Source organism: Thamnophis sirtalis, unplaced genomic scaffold, assembly GCF_051295495.1.
Source record: "Thamnophis sirtalis isolate CommonGarterSnake01/CBP01778 unplaced genomic scaffold, rThaSir2_p1.2 scaffold_6, whole genome shotgun sequence".
NCBI classification, from domain to species: Eukaryota; Metazoa; Chordata; class Lepidosauria; order Squamata; family Natricidae; genus Thamnophis; species Thamnophis sirtalis.
Window position 1 is genome coordinate 51,161,148 of NW_028261386.1, and position 18,046 is coordinate 51,179,193.

Genomic DNA, 18,046 nt, shown 5'->3' on the forward strand with positions numbered 1-18,046 from the left:
TTTAAGCACCACTGTAGCTTCAAAAACCATAGTGAACACTGAATATGCTAATGTATGAGCTCAAAGCTTGGCAGCACATAGAAATATAAGCTCAGCATGGTTATTCTAAGAGAACTTAGAGATCTACCTGGCTATTGTAATGTTGCATTAATTTACTATCTATTAAGGTGAAGTAAAGTTTGGTTAGAGTTGGTTTTGGATTTTTCTCACTAATGTGCATAAAGCACTTTTATATGAAAGAATTCTACCAGTACATCTGTCATGCTCCATTTCTGACCTTATACATTGAACTGAATGACTTGTTATACTATTGGCGAATTCAGTATCTATAGTGAAAAGATAAAATATCCCTCAAATCTGAATCAATTCTTGGTGACTTCATGTCCCTGCAGTCCTGTAAGCATAATTTGTAAATGGTTTGATATATTCCCATTGCTTCAATTCCTCAGTATACACTACATGCATAGAATAGCTCAAGTATCTATGTCTGCCATCCAAGTATAACTAGATCTGGCCATGTTTACCTTTTTAGAATTGGCCAAAGTCAGTTTGGTGGTGCCATATAGATGGTTCAGTAGGTACCAAACATTTATTTTTCAGTCCTAGTGATAAATGGAAACCTAAAGGCAAAATCTAATTATACAGATAAATTATTCAAATCTTTCATTATATTTTGGATAATCCATTTATCACTTGAGTAATCTTAACACCCAAGGGCTGTACACAATTACTTACATTTACATGTGTGATTGTATCCACATGACTTCAATTAGTGAGCCACAGTACACTCCTACTTCAGAGTAAACTCAGCTTCTTATTATACCTCCCAGCAGGATTTTCCTTTATGGATAATCTTCCCCTGAGAAACACATATATCCTTAGATTTTAGACAGCAGGTGGTATGAGGTGTTGTCCCATAACATCTATTGGTGGTTGTATTATTTCCATTACAGATTTTCTTCCAGTGGTGAAAGTGAAATAAAGATTAGATTATCTGTTAAATGCCTCTTTGTTAAAAATTCTAGTTATTACGATTAATTCACTTTCCTAACACTGCCTGCCTTTTAACTGTTTCTTCTCTGGAAATTATTTCACATGTTATGCCTTTTAGAATTAAATAATCTGTACAATTTTTTACAGGGTCTGTTTTAATTTTTTAATTTTTCTTTTCAAAAATGTTAAACTTTTTTAAACTGTCGTTTATCTACAGAATTCCTTCTATATTCTAAAGTAAGATAGATATTAATTATCTATGCTGCCCAGATCACCTAATAGGAACTCATCTAGTTCTAGATTTTCATGTGCAAAAAGAAGGGAGAGGAAGATTTGAAATAAATAAGGAAGTTTTATTCATCTGTATGTTCAATATGCTTATACTTTTTCAAAAGTTAATACATGAATTCTATTGATAAAGTATAGAATAATTCCCTTTTTTGCTATTACTTTCTCTACGTCTTTCAAATGACTCCTTCGTTCTTGTTTTCCTTTTTGTGTGGTGTTTCCAAGCCCTTAATTCTTACAATTGCTTCATATCTTTAATCATAACTTGGTTAAATAGATTGGTTGCGTTGAGTAATCTGTGTTCAGACTTTAGCCAGAAGGAAGGGAAGAAAAATATTTTGCAATCAGCAATTTATGCCTTAATACATATTCAGATTCTTGAACTACATTTTCAAATAAATTAATAACAGTAACTATTTTTATGGTATAAAACCTTTTTATTTAAATAGTTTAAACAAATACTCACTATTCTGAGTATTTGCTTTGTGGCCAAGTTTTATTGACATAAATGTTGGCATATTGCACTGAGTTCCGTTGCAGAGTGCAGTGTTTTTGTATGTATTTTTTTAAAACGTGGAATCTATAGGCAATGACCCTCAAAGATGCATACTTAAGGTTTTTTTAATTGAATAGATGTTCTTGCATCCAGAATCTGCCTCCAATCTAAATAAGATGGCCATGTGTCCCATATTATAGAGAAAAGTGCCCTTTTAGCCATTTTATGAGTGTGATTAAGAATGATAAGATAAATTGATTATCTTTCCTATTATTGTTTTTTTTAAGTTCTAGCATTATCTTAACATTGCATTCATTATATCTTTGTAACCTTGTAACTTTAATAAAATTTGTATGCCGCCCACTCCCTAGGGACTCTGGGCGGCTCACAACAAAGCAAAGACATAGCATATTCAAAGTACAATTATTTAAAATAAAATCACCATTCAATCACGTGGGGCTGGATTGTTACTCAACAGCCCCAGGCCTGCCGGGTCTTGGTCGCTTTACGGAAGGCCAGGAGAGTGGTAAGGGTCCGGATCTCTGCGGGTAGCTCGTTCCATAAGGCCGGCGCAGCTACAGAGAAGGCCCTCCCTCGGGGGGCCGCCAGCCGGCATTGTCCGGCCGACGGCACCCGGAGGAGGCCCAACCTGTGTGATCTTATTGGTCGTTGGGAGGTAAATGGCAGGAGGCGGTCTCTCAGGTAGCCAGGTCCAGTACCATGTAGGGCTTTAAAAGTAACGACTAGCACCTTGAAGCGGGTCCGGAGACCAATGGGGAGCCAGTGCAGCTCGCGGAGGATAGGTGTAACATGGGTGTATCTGGGTACACCCATTATCGCTCACGCGGCTGCATTCTGGACCAACTGCAGTCTTCGAACACTCTTCAGGGGCAGCCCCATGTAGAGCGCGTCAAATAGCACATGTTTCATGTAGATTTTCCTCCTTTCTCCTCTCCCCCTCCCCCCTCCCCATCAGTATGTAAGTGGCTAGTGTAGCCATTAAGAAACAGAAAAATCTGATAACAGTGTTCTTGATATGGGGAGTAAGTACATTGATCCTTGTAACCAACCTCAATGGTGTCAAGATAATAACTGGTCATCGTTACATTGCTATGCAAAGGATACAGCTTAGTATTTGCATTGTGATAGCTGGCGGCTATATAGGTTGTGTTGTTGGCAACATGGCCTCCTGATATACGTATGTGTCTTCATGTCATAGGGTAGGAGTTTATAATTACCGGTAGTTCATTGAATCCATTGGTTTTATTTGCTTTCAGCGACTCAATAAGTTTATTTTTTTATATATAAACAGATATTACTGCTAATTGTACATGATATAGTATAAATACTACTGTTATTTTTGTTGTAGATATTCTTCTGCCATTGATTTTCACCCAGATCACTACAAATATTACCCCTTCTCTAATTTGCAGACTTCAAAGGGAAGCTAAGCTGGTTTTGCAATAATACTTCACAGATCTTTAGCAGGGAACATTTTCTACCATGCTTCTTCTGACTGAATTTTTTCTCAAGGCTGACTGAGAAGACACCTTCTAGAGATTGCAAATTGCTTGTCTTTTATTTGCATGCAGCTTGTAGCACTTTCCTTTGAAGGTCTTTATTAATGCATTCATATAACACCTTGTAGAACCTTCTGTTCTATTTGCAGGAGCTTTAAAGTATAGCTGCCCCTACTGTCCCATGGTTAAATTAAGAAAAATTGGGTGGGGAATTAAATGTCAACAGAGTTGGAATTATAGGGAAAAGCTGTTATTTTCAGAACACTGCATAATTAATTGTGCAAACTTAAGCTGCAAATGCAGTGAGAAACCAAGAAAGTCAGATTGGTACAAACTTCTTGGCTTCCATTAAAGATTGGAGTGCAGATCATTAAGAGCTTAACAAACCTCCTTTGTTTGTTATGCTTCTAATGTACTGGTATTTAAGTAAAACTATTTTGTCTTTTCCTGATGTGTGTTTTATTTTGTTGTGTTATTCACTTTTTAAATATTTCAGTGGGTCATTAGGCCTATGATTGAGCTAGAAATTCTAAAATACATTAGCATAAATGCATAATGGCATTTCAGTTCCTGTTGTGGAGATAGAGCCTGCTGTTATAGAGAGATAAGAGGCAGATCTATGAAAGAGATACAAATATTTCAGTTATTGTGGTTCCTACTGCTGTTTCTTCCTACTTGCAAGACTGACTCATGTACACCACTCCACATAATTAGATCACTGGTGGACACCTTTTGTGAATCTCACTTCAAATTAATTGATATCTGCCATTAATTTTGCATGTCATGAAGAAAAGCACCATTGGAGCTGAAACTGTTCTTTGCTACAGTTTAGGAGGGGATTTACTCAAGCGCCTTCATTGCTTTAATGTTAATTATTTTAACTCTTTTAATATTGTCTCATAGTAGTGTTTTAATAATGTGTTCAAATTCCACATTGTAGTTTGTATATTTACCCTCCTATATTCTTATGTAGTTTAATTGTGCAGTACAAGTTCTGAGTCATAAAATTCAAGTTTTGATATGTATGTGTACATTTATTTATGTCCCATCTTCATTATTTTTACAAATAGCTCAAGGCAGCAAATGTATCCAACAAATCTTCCTCCTCCTATTTTCCTCATGAGAATAACCTTGTGAGATGAATTGGGCTGAGAGAGAATTACTGGCCCAAGGTTACCCAACTAATTTTCATGGCTAAAGTGGACCAGAACTCCTGGTTTCCTGCTTTCTAGCCTAGTCCCTTAACCACTAGACCAAACTGCTCCTGACATGAGCCAAACAATATTCAAAGGAAGTCAAAAACAAACTAGTTTGATTTTTAAGGAATTGAACTATATTTCCAACCTTTCATTGGCATCTAGGAGTTCTAGCGTTCATAGAGATCTTGACAGAGTTATATTGTTCCAAAGCACAGCCAATCTGTACATGCTATAGAATGAGGTGATGAAATCAAAGGATTTTTTTCTGTTTGAAGTTAAATATGGCTTAATCTTAATAATACGTAAGATTTTTGCTGTGCTTGGAGGCTGTGAAGGCCTGGATGGGAAACAATAGACTTCAGCTGAACCCCAGCTATGAGTGGCTCTCTTTATCCAGGAGATTATCATCTTTGGTCTTGGATGGGTTTCCACTACCTCAGACAAACTCAATGCATAATCTGGGGCTCCTCCTGGATTTAACAGTTTTTGCTCAAAGAGCAGGTGGCAGCCATGGGTAGGAGGGTCTTTGCTCAGCTTCAAATGCTCTTTGAGCATTTTGCTCAAAGAGCTGAGGTGGCGCAGTGGTTAGGGTGCAGTACTGCAGGCCACTTCAGCTGACTGTTATCTGCAGTTCAGCGGTTCTAATCTCACTGGCTCAAGGTTGACTCAGCCTTCCATCCTTCCGAGATGGGTGAAATGAGGACCCAGACTGTGGGGGCGATATGCTGACTCTGTAAACCGCTTAGAGAGGGCTGAAAGCCCTATGAAGCGATATATAAGTCTAACTGCTATTGCTATGTTGTGTACAGTAACTCCTTTTCCTGGATGAGCTTTCCACCCAGAACAGAGGTGGGTTGCTTCAGCCAAACCGGTAGTGGAATTCAGGCCTGGGTCGCAGAATCGGCAGAGATCCAGGCCTGCCATGCCTCAAACTGGTTCCCTAGCTGCCACTGGGCCACCACCATTTTAGTTTTTAGTGACTCTGCGTGCGCAGTTCACTGTAAATTGTTCTGCGTGAGACGGTAATAAAACCGGCAGCAACCCACCCCTGACCCAGACATTCATGGCCTTGTCATCTCCAGCCTATTGCAGTGCACTCTACATGGGGTTAGCCTTGAAAAGTATCTGGAAGCTTCACCTTCTACAAAACACAGCCATGTGGACAATTTTGGATGCCTGAAGAAGGGTGCATGTAAGAGGCTGACATAAATTGTGCCTAGATAGTTTCACAACCATGAATTCGTACCTCCCGCCTCTCCCCAAAAATACAGAAAGTTGCTGAGATGTAATCTTGGCAAAGTGTTATTTATCAGGCCATATAAAGATGGAAGTAACAATAACAGGGAAGGAGGAAGGCTGAAAGCAATTTGTCATGAATGCCTTTATTGTGTTTCTATAGGAAGCAGGAAGAATCAATGGTCTCATTGGTTCCTTCGAATTCTATGATTCCAAGTCACTTTTACACTCTGCTATTTTTTTAACAGTATTGAGAACTCTTAAAATAGGGTTACTATATCTGTGCTGCATAAATATGAAGGGACGCTTATCTCTTCTTTGTTCTCTAATCATTAAAAAATGTAAAAATGTAAATTCTTTGTTTATTAAATGTATGTTTGGGAGCCCAACTGACATGGTAACCCTTGAATCTATGTGAAATAAAATGTTCTCCTTTTATTTAACAAACTTCATGTTGCTTTCTTTTTTTTAAAGGTGACCAGATGTGGTGTAAGAGATTTTCAGACATGGGCAGGAAGAATTTATTCTTACTCAGATGGGAGGATTACTGAAAGCTTTGGTATCAAGTGGTATGATCTGATTCATACAAAAAATTCAACCATGATGAGATTTCATGGCTGTTTTTAGCTTAGTATGATGTGTGATTCCACCCATTATGGCTTAACATTATATGCAATCCAGATCATTGTTCAATGAATCATTACTTTAAAATTTTTGGTTTAATACATTTTGTGGAGTTAACCAATTCTTTTAGTCTAATCAATTTTAAAATTGTAAACACGGGAAGGGGAGGTTTAACTCAATCTTCAACAAAAGCAAACTAAAAGTGAAATAAACAATAAATTAAAAAATAGCCCGGTTATTCAATTGTTTATTTAATTTTTTAAATTTAGACAAAAGCCCATCTCACAATAGGAACTAGGCAGTTCACATCATTTACAAATAATACCATAACATCACAGGAAATACAAACAAGTCAAGGAACCAAACAAAATTTAAATAACCACTTCATGGGTTCCACTGACCCCACCCCCCCATGCCTGGGAACACATTCACATCTTGAGAGTTTTACCAAAAATAAGCATGGTCATAGCTGACCTTTAGAACACTTCTAAAAGACAAAAAATCCTCCTTTCCTGGGTCCCACAATATACTCTTTTACCAATGGGATCTGATAATTTATTGTTTTAAATGTAGGTAAAATGTGCACCATGCTTATCTTGCAACAGCGTTACGATTAGACTTAAACCAATCACAATTCCTTATTAACACCTAGGTTTATTGATAAAAGAGCAAACATTATGCAGCAAGCAGATAATACGAGTTCTATAAGTATCAGTTACACAAAGAATAATCTTTTATTTACAGGCATAATCAATGCGAACTTTACCTGCACTTTTGGTGGAAAATGAGAGTCTTGTTTTCTCTCTCATATTTCATTCTAAGGAGACACTTTAAATCCCTTGTCTGACATTTTAAATCCACCATGTAGGTTCCAATCCACATTGCTCAGAAAGCTCACCTACATAATGCTTGCCTTTTCCTGTTTGCATGACAAAAAAGGAATAGTAAATCCAGCAATTGGAGCAGATAATCACCACTGTGTGAACTCCTCTTCAATCCACATTTTATTTTTTTTAATTGAGTTCAGCTGTTTGTTTAATAATTTTATTTCACCTGTGGTCATAAATCCGCTTCCAATACACATTTAACATTAAAGAGATTTCAGTCTATTAGACTGGACACCACACAGAGGAGAAAACAATCTCTAATCTAGAGACTCCAGCTGCAAAAAACATTCCCCAAGGGCTTGGTTTACCATTCAAGCCAATGGTGTGTGTGTGTGTGTGTGTGTAATTTAGAACTGTATTTGCACTCCAGGAAAGAGGTATGTTACTAACAATAATTTAAGCAGATACCAGCTTTTCTCAGGAATAATGGCTGAACCCAGTTCATAGTACAACATGGTCTATGTTTTACATATTTTCTGAAAATGCTTCTATTGTACAATTGCCCCTCAGTGAATACAATATTTTTCAAGAAATTATGCAGATATTATTGTCTTTCTGCTTTCTTCTTTTTTCTGTTACTTCTGTGTTTCTTAACAAAATTTGTTCAGAAAGTTAAGTTGGAATGGCTGTAATTGCCTTTTAATTATCAGTAATAAAAATAGGTTTGTTTCTAATTTTTATTGATATAAAGTACTATTTCCTCTGAAATGCTTGTGTTTATAAATGTTAGAATTCACAAACATCTTTTTTCCTCAGAATAAGTTACCAATTTTGTATTAAATGCTTCTCTTATGTACATTTTCAAAGATTGTTGGATAAGTGATTCAAATCACTTTATAATAATTATCAAATGCAAGTGAAATGATAACTGAAATTTATCTAGTGAAATATGAATTATGATATTCTTGATTTCTATACAAAGCATATGCTAGATTAATTAGAAGAAAATGTAATTGTACCTTAGTAATACTATTACATCATCATAACCATAATCACCATCATCATCATCATTGATTAGTAAGGCAAGAAAAAAGAAATAATAGACTGGCCTAGATAAATGAAAGTGAATTTTCTTCAAAAAAGGGAAAGGAAACTATAGACCTATCAGCCTGACCTCAATACCAGGGAAGATTCTGGAAAAGATAATCAAGCAAGAATTAGTAAATATCTAGAAATAAACAAAGTAATAGCCAAAAAGCCAACATGGGTTTGTCAAAAACAGATCATGCCAGACTAATCTTATTGCATTCTTCAACAAAGTGACAAAATTAGTGGACCAGAGAAATGCTGTCGATATAGTTTACTTGGACTTCAGTAAAGCATTTGATAAAGTAGACCATAACCTACTACTAGATAAAGTAAAAGAATGTGGGTTAGACAGCAACACCACCAGATGGATTCGTAACTGGCTGACCAACCACACTCAACATGTAGTCCTCAATGGAACTGCATCTACATGGAAGGAAGTATGCAGTGTATTACTCCAAGGCTCTCTTTTAGGCCCAGTACTCTTCAACATCTTCATCAATGATTTGGATGAGGGGATAAATGGGGAACTCATCAAATTTGCAGATGACACCAAGATGGCAGGAATAGCCAATACTCCAGAAGATAGGCTTACGATACAGAAGGATCTTGACAAACTTGAACATTAGGCACTATCTAACAAAATGAAATTCAATGGTGAAAAAAGTAAGGTTCTACATTTAGGCAAGAAAAACCAAATGCACAGGTACAGTGTAGGTGGTACCTTCCTCAATAGTAGTAACTGTGAGAGGGATCTTGGAATCCTAGTGGACAACCATTTAAATATGAGCAGTGTGCAGCAGCTGCCAAAAAGCCAACACAGTTCTAGGCTGCATAAACGGGGATAGAATCAAGATCACGTGAAGTGTTAATACAATTTTATAATGCCTTGGTAAGGCCACACTTGGAATACTACATTCAGTTTTGGTCGCCACGATGTAAAAAAGATGTGGAGACTCTAGAAAGAGTGCTGAGAAGAGCAACAAAGATGATTAGGGGACTGGAGGCTAAAACATAGGAGGAACTATTGCAGGAACTAAGTATGTCTAGTTTAATGAAAAGAAGGACTAGGGGAGACATGATAGTAGTCTTCCAATATCTCAGGGGTTGCCACAAAGAAGAGGGAGTCAAACTATTCTCCAAAGTACCTGAGGGCAGAACAAGAAGCAATGGGTGGAAACTAATCGAGAGAAGCAACTTAGAACTGAGGAGAAATTTCCGGACAGTTAGAACAATTAATCAGTGGAACAGCTTGCCTCCAGAATTGTGAATGCCCCAGCACTGGAAGTCTTTAAGAAGATGCTGGATAGCCATTTGTCTGAAATGGTGTAGGGTTTCCTGCCTAGGCAGGGAGTTGGACTAGAAGATATGAAAGGGTGCTATTAGATTCCTCCAAATCTGATGCAGAAGACACAAAAATGATGACTGAAAGAAAAGAAACAAAATCTCTATGGAGTCTTTGGTGTTCTTTGAGCTTGGTTGTTTGTTTGCAGATGTTTCATTACTTAACTAGATAACATCATGAGACTCACACTTCAAGGCTCACCTATGCTTATTCTTTCCTACCGGGTTAATAACTTCATGCAGTTATACTGGTAGCTACAGAAAACATCAAGTCAAATCAATCTCTCATTTTAAATCTCTCTGAACACATTATTACATTTTCTATAGTGATTTTTTTCATTGAAAATGCTCTGATCATCTCTCTGAAAGAACCTGCCAGTGTTACTCTTCTAACATTGCTTGCTTTTTATTTGCAAAAATCAAAGCACTAGACAGATTTTAAAATGCCAGCATTCAACTAAAGTTGTGCTGTTGGTATTATGCAAATAAAAAAATGTTTTTTTTAACTATGTGAAATCATCCCATGGAAAAAGTTCACATGAGAACAAAAATGTTTCCCACATTAATATGAGTTACATGAAACCAATTATACATGAAACAGCATCCAATTATATCACAACAATTGTAATATATTTGTAATACAATATATGATTATAACTAAGGCACACCAGATTAAAAAAACCAAACTTTTAAGTTTAATAACTGATATCCGTGTTGTCTGATTTTTATTTCCCATCTTTATTTTTCTAATGAATGAAATATATTGTTTCAAATTAGAAGCCTACCTAGATTTTATTTGTATGGAAACTGGAGAACATGCTAAGGAAGTTAACATATAATAGATCAGGATATTGTTGAATGATGTTTTGTTCTGATTTAAATATGCTTACCCAAATAAAGCCAAACACCATGATAATATGATGTTTGGATCTAGTCCATGGTAACACTCTGGGCAAGGCAAATATTTATGTGTATTAAGTGAGAACTGAAATTCATATAAAGACATCCTACTCAGGAAGGGCCTGGAGATTTAGCTAGGCTACTGTGCCTATAGGTTTGGCGAGCCTTGGCAATGGCTATATTAAATGAAGGTATGATTTATATTTGCCCGCTGACTGTGATGATATTTTATTGAATTTTTAATCATGATGTTAGAAGAGTTGTGTGCTGCTGTGTTGTGTATACTTATTTTCTCCATCTTAGGCTCAGCTGCAGCTGTTGCTTGGGCGGACCAGGAATCCAGAAGCAAGAAAAGGTATGTACAGCAGAGCTGTTGTTCAGCATATTGGCACTTTCATTTCAAAATGGGTATTCTGAAGTTGGGAAAGGAGCATAGGTGAGGCCTATTTTGATGGAATGGTATGAATACCTGTGGAATTCTGCACAATAAAGATAAAACCAGTCTCAGCAAGTGGCAACCTTGACTTGGCTCCTGATCAGCGTTGGGTCTGGTTACTAAATTGACCAGAGACCATCAAGGAATAGCAGGATAGACCAGGAAGTCAAACCAGCATTCTGGAAAAAAAGCAGCAACAAATCACTTCTACAGGGAAACAAATCCTTTCTTGTTACCAGGAAAATTACATTGATGTCTTTGTGATGTTTCCAGGAGTTGAATGCAACTCGGAGACTATTCTTTATAGAAACTCTATAGGAAGATTTTCTTTCTCTCTTGTAACTGTACAAGCTGGGCCACCCACTGAATGGTGGCAGATTCAGCATGCTAATGACTTAATTTCCTGTGCAAAGATATGGAGATTAAGAAAAGATTAAACAAATTGATAGGGGATTAATAGCTATTAGGCTTGATGGCCTTGTGCTGGTTTAGGATTTACAATTATTCCTGACTTCAAATGCCAGATGTTGGGATTGTCTATTATACTCATGTCCTGGATGAGACCTTTCTTAGACATGTGACTGACCATTGTGGAACAATATGCCAAACCAACATATTTCCCAAAATAATGCTTTGGGATGAGAGTAAGTGTAACAGTTGTATTTCTTTTTATTTATTTATTTTATTCAAAGCAAAGCATTCAAATACAAACTTTAAAAAAGGAAAAAATACAAAAACAAAACTAAGACAAAAATACAAAACATATATAAAAAGCTAAACAAGACTACATCAAAAAGCACATAAAACAAAACAAAACAGACATATACATAAATTGTCTCTCATAGTTGAATACTGATAAATATATTTCAAAAATAATAACTCCTCCCCCTTGCGAAGCACACACACAATTTGTAAATTTCTACAACACTATTTACCCAACCCACTTAGCCTGACATCGTTCTAGTATATGAAAACATTAACAGGTAAAACCAACAACTAAATTAAACTTCTAAGCCCTTTGTTAGCAATCTATTTATTGTATTTCACTAGCAGAAAGTCCACAATGGCTTTTGGTGTACCATAAGTCACAACAATCATTGTATCTACAGTAGTCTATCCAGGATCAAATATCAAATGTAGTAGTTTTCTGAAACTTTAAAGTAGCCATGTATTTTTACACAATGAGATGCAAGATGGGATGGTCACAAAGTTGGGTGATTTTAAAAAAGAAGTAGAGAAATTTGTTATACCTAGGGCAATCTCTGGTTAATAGTCATTATGGTAATGTTTTAAGAGCAATAGATTTCATAGCTCCTGGAAAAATTATGGAGAGGTAACAGTTATCCTAGGGCCTAGGCCATGCTTGATGATTTTTGATATATAGTCCATCTGCAAGAACAAAATGTTAGAGTAGCTTTTCATGTGAAATTGTTCTTATTGTTTTTCAATGCATTAAAGTTGGGCACAGCAAATAACTAGATATTTCAGTACAAAGACAAAAATATAAGTTTTCCTAAATTGAAAAAGTAGAGGGGGAGCTCTACTTTTTATTTTTCTAATTTTGTAGTGATTGGTATTACTGCAATAATACATTTTTTTAAAGCTTGAGTTTTGTGAAACAACAAATTACATCTACAAACTAGGACAAACATGCTTTTAAATATATATAATATACTTAAAGTTAGAAGAAACCAAAATAAACACAATGCAAATCCACATTCAAAAGGTTTGGTCTATATATTTTTAGGTTTTAGAAATTAAAAAGTATTATGCAAGGGCGAGGGAGATATGGTGTCACGATTAAGTAGTATTTGGCAACATTGTCATTTACAATGTTCACACACCTAACAACAACAAAATAATAGCCCATAATCACCAGCCCCCTAGTATCAGATTACTTTGGAACATTTTATTTTAATACATATCTCTTTTGATAAAACATGTTTTATTTTCCTAGTCAGAGATAGAAATCTTCTCCAATTTGGAACTTTCCAGAGTGTCCAAAGTTTCATAGATATGGAATTTGAATTTCCATTTGATTTTATAACAATCTTCAGTTGATGGAATAGGGTCTAATAATAGATATAATTATTATATAACATATATAATATAATTAGTATGCTGTTCCTCTGAATGGTGGCTAAATTATACTTCCACTGCCATCCTTATTTCTATGTTATTACTTAAACTTGGGAAGGTGTGACCATGGCTTGGATGTATCCAAGAAGATGTAACACTTCCACTTCCTCTGCCTCACTTCAGCTTGTGGAATTTGTTATGCCAGTGATATCCCACTCACTATATAAAGACATCCTATGAGTTCTCCTTCCCACTCAAACAGCCTGCAGCTTCACAGCACAATCTCTTCTCTGCCAAGAAAAACTTGTGCTGAGAAAGGAGAGATTTAGAGAGTCTTTTCCTATTTGATTGATTAGCAAAGGATGGCTGTGAGTCTTAGCTGGGCTTTAACCTCTGCCCTGTTCCTAGCTGCCACCACTACTGGATTGAGTGAGAAAGGACTCAAGCAAATATTGCTGGAGAAACTGAAACTTCCAGATGTCCCTGCTCTCCAGATGACTGACCTGGAAAATCTAGTGATTCCAGAGAATATAAGGAATAAATATATGTCCATGCTGGAGCGGCGCCGAGTGAAACGAAGAGCATTGCCAAGTTTAGCTGGGATCTTGAGAGGAGTTCCAGGCAACGCAGGTAAACTTGGTCTCATGTTTGCATGAAGCTAAAAGCAAATTCTCCATCTTCATTTGAAATCTAAAATTTTATTAATGTCAACTGCTTAACAGATTTAATCCAAACCACAGGAAAACAGGATTTCTAAGATGTTTTAAGCTAAATGTATCCACAAAGATGAAATTTGAAGTTCAGAATTTGTCTGGAAATCTAATTTATTTTTCATAAAGGGGAGATGAGGTAGTGTTGATAGCCAGTTTTAAAGATTAAAGCATAACCTAGATATTATTATATTATAGTATTGTTCATAAAATTATGTTACTTTCCTTACATTGCATTTGTTTACTGTAACACAATCTTAAATATGATTACTGAGAAAAATATTTGCTATTTAAGCACATTTTCTCCTAAATGAGGCTGGTCCTGCTTTGTTGAATATCAGATAAAAATATAATCACAAACTATGTAATTATTATTTAAAAACAAATGAAGCAAAGTCCCATGTTATGGCTCTCACTACATAAAGAAAGAATTTTTTGGTGACTCAAACAATGAGAAATGCTTATAATGGAAAAGAGATTTAATTTGCTATGAAAGTTGTAAATGTATTATTTTTAAAGTCTTGGAAATACATGATACATTTTGGGAGAAAAAAAACAATTGATGATTAAAGCAATTTTGTAAAACAATTATGCTGCCTGGAAACTCTTTTCCCAACATATCTGAAGGGTACCAGGTTGTGGAAAGAAAATCATGAGTAGATTTATCTTCTCTAAATATATGTCTAGCAGATGACTGTACATGACTTCCATTTGAGATGTTAGTAGTAGAAAGCATTGACATGAACAAATACCATAAAGCTTTTCATTGATTTAAATATATGTGGTTGAGATAGGTCTTACTAATCACTATTTACAATTTTTATACTGTGTTTATGTAAAGGAAGGATTTACAAGTGCAAGATGGTAACAAAAATTAGAAGGAATTGGATGTCCATCTGTCTTCCTCTAGAATTTTAATGTGATCTATTTCATGTTATTTTTTCTTAGAATAGCCTTTGATAATCATATGTCTTCTAGATATGCTGTATTATACAGTACAATCTCTACCAGATTTTTGAAACATCACTCTTCCAGAGAAATAAAGAATCGTCTATTTCCTGTATACTTCTTGTGGCAGTTTGAAATAATGATTTAAAAGTGTTCCTTCTGTTTCCATCCTCAAAGATATCTCAGGAGACATTCTCTATTCAGACACCACCCGTCAGAACCTGATCTTCGACATGGAGGGCAGGATTCCAGAAAACAGTGAAGTTACCATGGCTGAACTGAAGCTTTTCAAAAAGCCCCTGGACAAGAAACATCTGCCCAATAGGCAGTCACAAAGACCAGTCATGAATGCAAGGGTGACCGTGTACTGGGTGCAACTTCAAGATAATGGCACTAACCGGACCTCTTTAATTGATTCCAGGTATAAAGGAGAGTCCACAATCTCTTAGAGTATTTTGCAGCATGGAAAGATTATTTTGTCTCCAGTAAAGCCTTTTAAAATTATATAGTAAACATAATATAATTTAAACAATGTTTCTGCAATTCATTTTTTTAGTACTTTCTAAGAACTTAATAATATATAAGCTGGTTCACATACTGTGTTTGGCTTAATGTAAGTGTGTGTGAATTCAGTTAATATTGTTAATAAACCATGGTTTACAGTTTGTAGCAATCTATACATCTAAGTTGCTGTAAACCATGTAATCTATAATACCATGATTCAATCTGATATGTGAATACAGCCACTTGTTCTCCTGAGAAATTATTATATTAGCCTTGAAACATAGATTAAGCCGGAGTCTCAATCTCAAGAGTGTCAGGACAGCATCCAAAATATTGGGCTAGCCATACAAAAATAGATTCTAAATAAGGCATAGCTACTATTTCTGGACTTCAGAGATCAAAATAACCACTTAGTAGTAGCAAAGAGTTAACATTTTCTGTGTCTCCTTAGTGCCATCTAAGAGTCATCCAGGTTTTGCAGTCATAAAATAAGGTACCGGATTTGTCTATGTAGAGATTTCAATGGTTTTCAGATCGCCTCATATGATTTCTAAAAACATCATGAAAATTTAGGATCACAAAAATATTTTATTCCCAGTCTAGATCAATATATGTTACATTTTGGATTTATCAGTTGTATTTAATTGGTAGCAGAAATTACAATAGGGACCAGATTCTTCTTAGTTTTATACTATTTTGTATATTGTAGCATTAATTTAATACTGTTCTACTTTTCATTCATTTATTTATGTCTGTACCATTTGTGCATTTTGCCCATAATTTGTTTGAATATAGTATATTTTTACTCTGTCCAAATGTTATTTTTTATATTTTCTAGAAAAAGGAAGCTAAAGTAAAAGCCTATGTTAGAAGCTATTGTTGTTAGTATTGTCATTATTATTATTATTATTATTATTATTATTATTATTATTATTATTATTATATTCATAGTATGTTTGCATTAACCAAAATACTCTAAGCTCAGATAAGCATTTCATGCTTTTTAAATTTTAGATTAGTTCCCATTATGGAGTCTGGCTGGAGGAATTTTGATGTTACTCAGGCTGTACATTTCTGGCTAAAAACAAAAGCCTCTGGACCAATGCTCCTGGAAATTTGGATTGAAGGAGAAAGATTAGGCAGCTATGCCTCTGAAATAGCCAAAGGTGTGCGGTTTACAACACAGGACCCTTCAGATAAGGCACTAGGCAAACCGGAGTTGGTCCTTTACACTCTTAATTTGGAAGAATATGGGTAAGTGTCATGTGATTTCTGCATTGTGACATTGTTTCATTTCTGTCTTTCATGATGGAAAAAAAAAAGCCCAGGCAGCTTCCAACCTATACTGAATAATGTTTATTTGAAGCTAGGGTCAACTGGATTTTGAGTTAGATTATTTAAGATAGTGACTGTTATGTATGTCCTTTACCTTGTTCAACTGCAAATAAATCCATGTTCAACAAGACTCTCAAGAAAGTTGGCATGACCTTGAATTTTTGCTTGCTTACTTCTGAATAAATGTTCATAGAGTGGCATACAGATCTTTTCTCATTTCAAAACTAATACAAACACTTTACATGAACAGTAATACTTTTAGCAAACCACATCTGGGAGTGCTGCTAGTGGGGGGAAAATCTGGAATTAGTCTGTCTTTGATTAATTAAAATAACATCTATCAAAGGAATCAGAGAGTAATATAATCTATAATTGCTACAGGAATATAGTAAATTTATGTATACACATACACACACATACGCACTCACAAAATGAATATGATGCAGAATATAGAGTGGCTTACAGTGCAAATCCTTTATCCTCAAGCAGTAAATCAGGTAATGTTAGACGAGTCTTTATAATCTGCCTGACATGACTGTTAGAGGAAAGTCTGCAGAGATTCTCAGTCATTTAGGTCATAGTTGTCCCAAAGGTGCTTTTTCAGAAGGCAACTGTACTTTCTTGGCTTCCATTCCATTCCCCACTGTCCTGTCAGAATTGAAGAAGATTCTTGGATGGGAAGTGAAATGTCTTCAAAGAAAAAACAAGGAAGTCCGGTTGCTTCCTGAAAAAGCACCTTTGGGACTACTGTTAGAGGGGAAAAAATGGAACATGTTGAAGTAGTGTATGAGACAAAAGCCAAGAGAGTTGAGCATATAATCAATGAACAGACAACATCATTAAAACAACAAAGATATATTTTTGTTCTTGCCTAAAGTTTTGTATGTGTCAGTCTGCTTCTTGCTGAAAACTTTCAGCAAGTGGGTGTAGTCATCATCCTACATCTTAGATGAATATTGATTCTGCTTTTTAACAGAGGACCTGGGGACTGTGGAGAAGGAAGCATGATGGTGAGATCTACCTGCTGCCGGCAAGAATATTATATCAATTTCCGTGAGTTGACCTGGACACAGTACTGGATTATTGAGCCAGCTGGCTATCAAGCTTACCAGTGTGTGGGCAGCTGCTGGCAGCCGAAGAATTTGCTGCATCATTTTGGCTATGGAGAGAGATCCTGTGCTGTGGTGGAGAGTTCTCCTCTTCCCATGATGTATCTTGTCAAAAAGGGAAACTACACAGAAATTGAAGTGGCAGAGTTTCCTAATATGATTGTAGAAAAATGTGGCTGTATAATGGACAATATAGCTGTGATCTAATAAACGTTCACAACTGGTCAGTTACAAGGAAATCTTTTTCTGCTTCAAGCACAGTAACTGCAACCGCAATACTTATTGCTCAGAATCCAAACCACATATGGTATATCGAATCTACCTGCTAATCTTGTGGACACCTTCATTGCACAATTCCAAAATATCATTTGGGGCAACACTTGGATTAGGCAACTTCAAAGATATAAATATT

General features: G+C 35.7%; 1 protein-coding gene across 1 annotated transcript; it reads left to right on the forward strand.

Annotated features, from left to right (window-relative positions):
* Positions 1–13,390: 13,390 nt before the first annotated feature.
* On the forward strand, positions 13,391–17,841 carry LOC106542794 (left-right determination factor 2). Its single transcript, XM_014058633.2, has 4 exons — positions 13,391–13,658; positions 14,864–15,107; positions 16,205–16,444; positions 17,502–17,841. The coding sequence occupies exons 1-4, from the start codon at positions 13,391–13,393 to the stop codon at positions 17,839–17,841; spliced, it is 1,092 nt and encodes a 363-aa protein (XP_013914108.2).
* Positions 17,842–18,046: the final 205 nt, after the last annotated feature.

What these genes read in the sequence shown, in the direction of transcription:
- LOC106542794 (XM_014058633.2), top strand. Translation starts at nt 13,391, where the DNA reads ATGGCTGTGAGTCTTAGCTGGGCTTTAACCTCTGCCCTGTTCCTAGCT. An exon ending in AGGAGTTCCAGGCAACGCAG is followed by an intron (nt 13,659 to 14,863) that starts GTAAACTTGGTC and finishes CCATCCTCAAAG; the next exon opens with ATATCTCAGGAGACATTCTC. An exon ending in ACCTCTTTAATTGATTCCAG is followed by an intron (nt 15,108 to 16,204) that starts GTATAAAGGAGA and finishes TTTAAATTTTAG; the next exon opens with ATTAGTTCCCATTATGGAGT.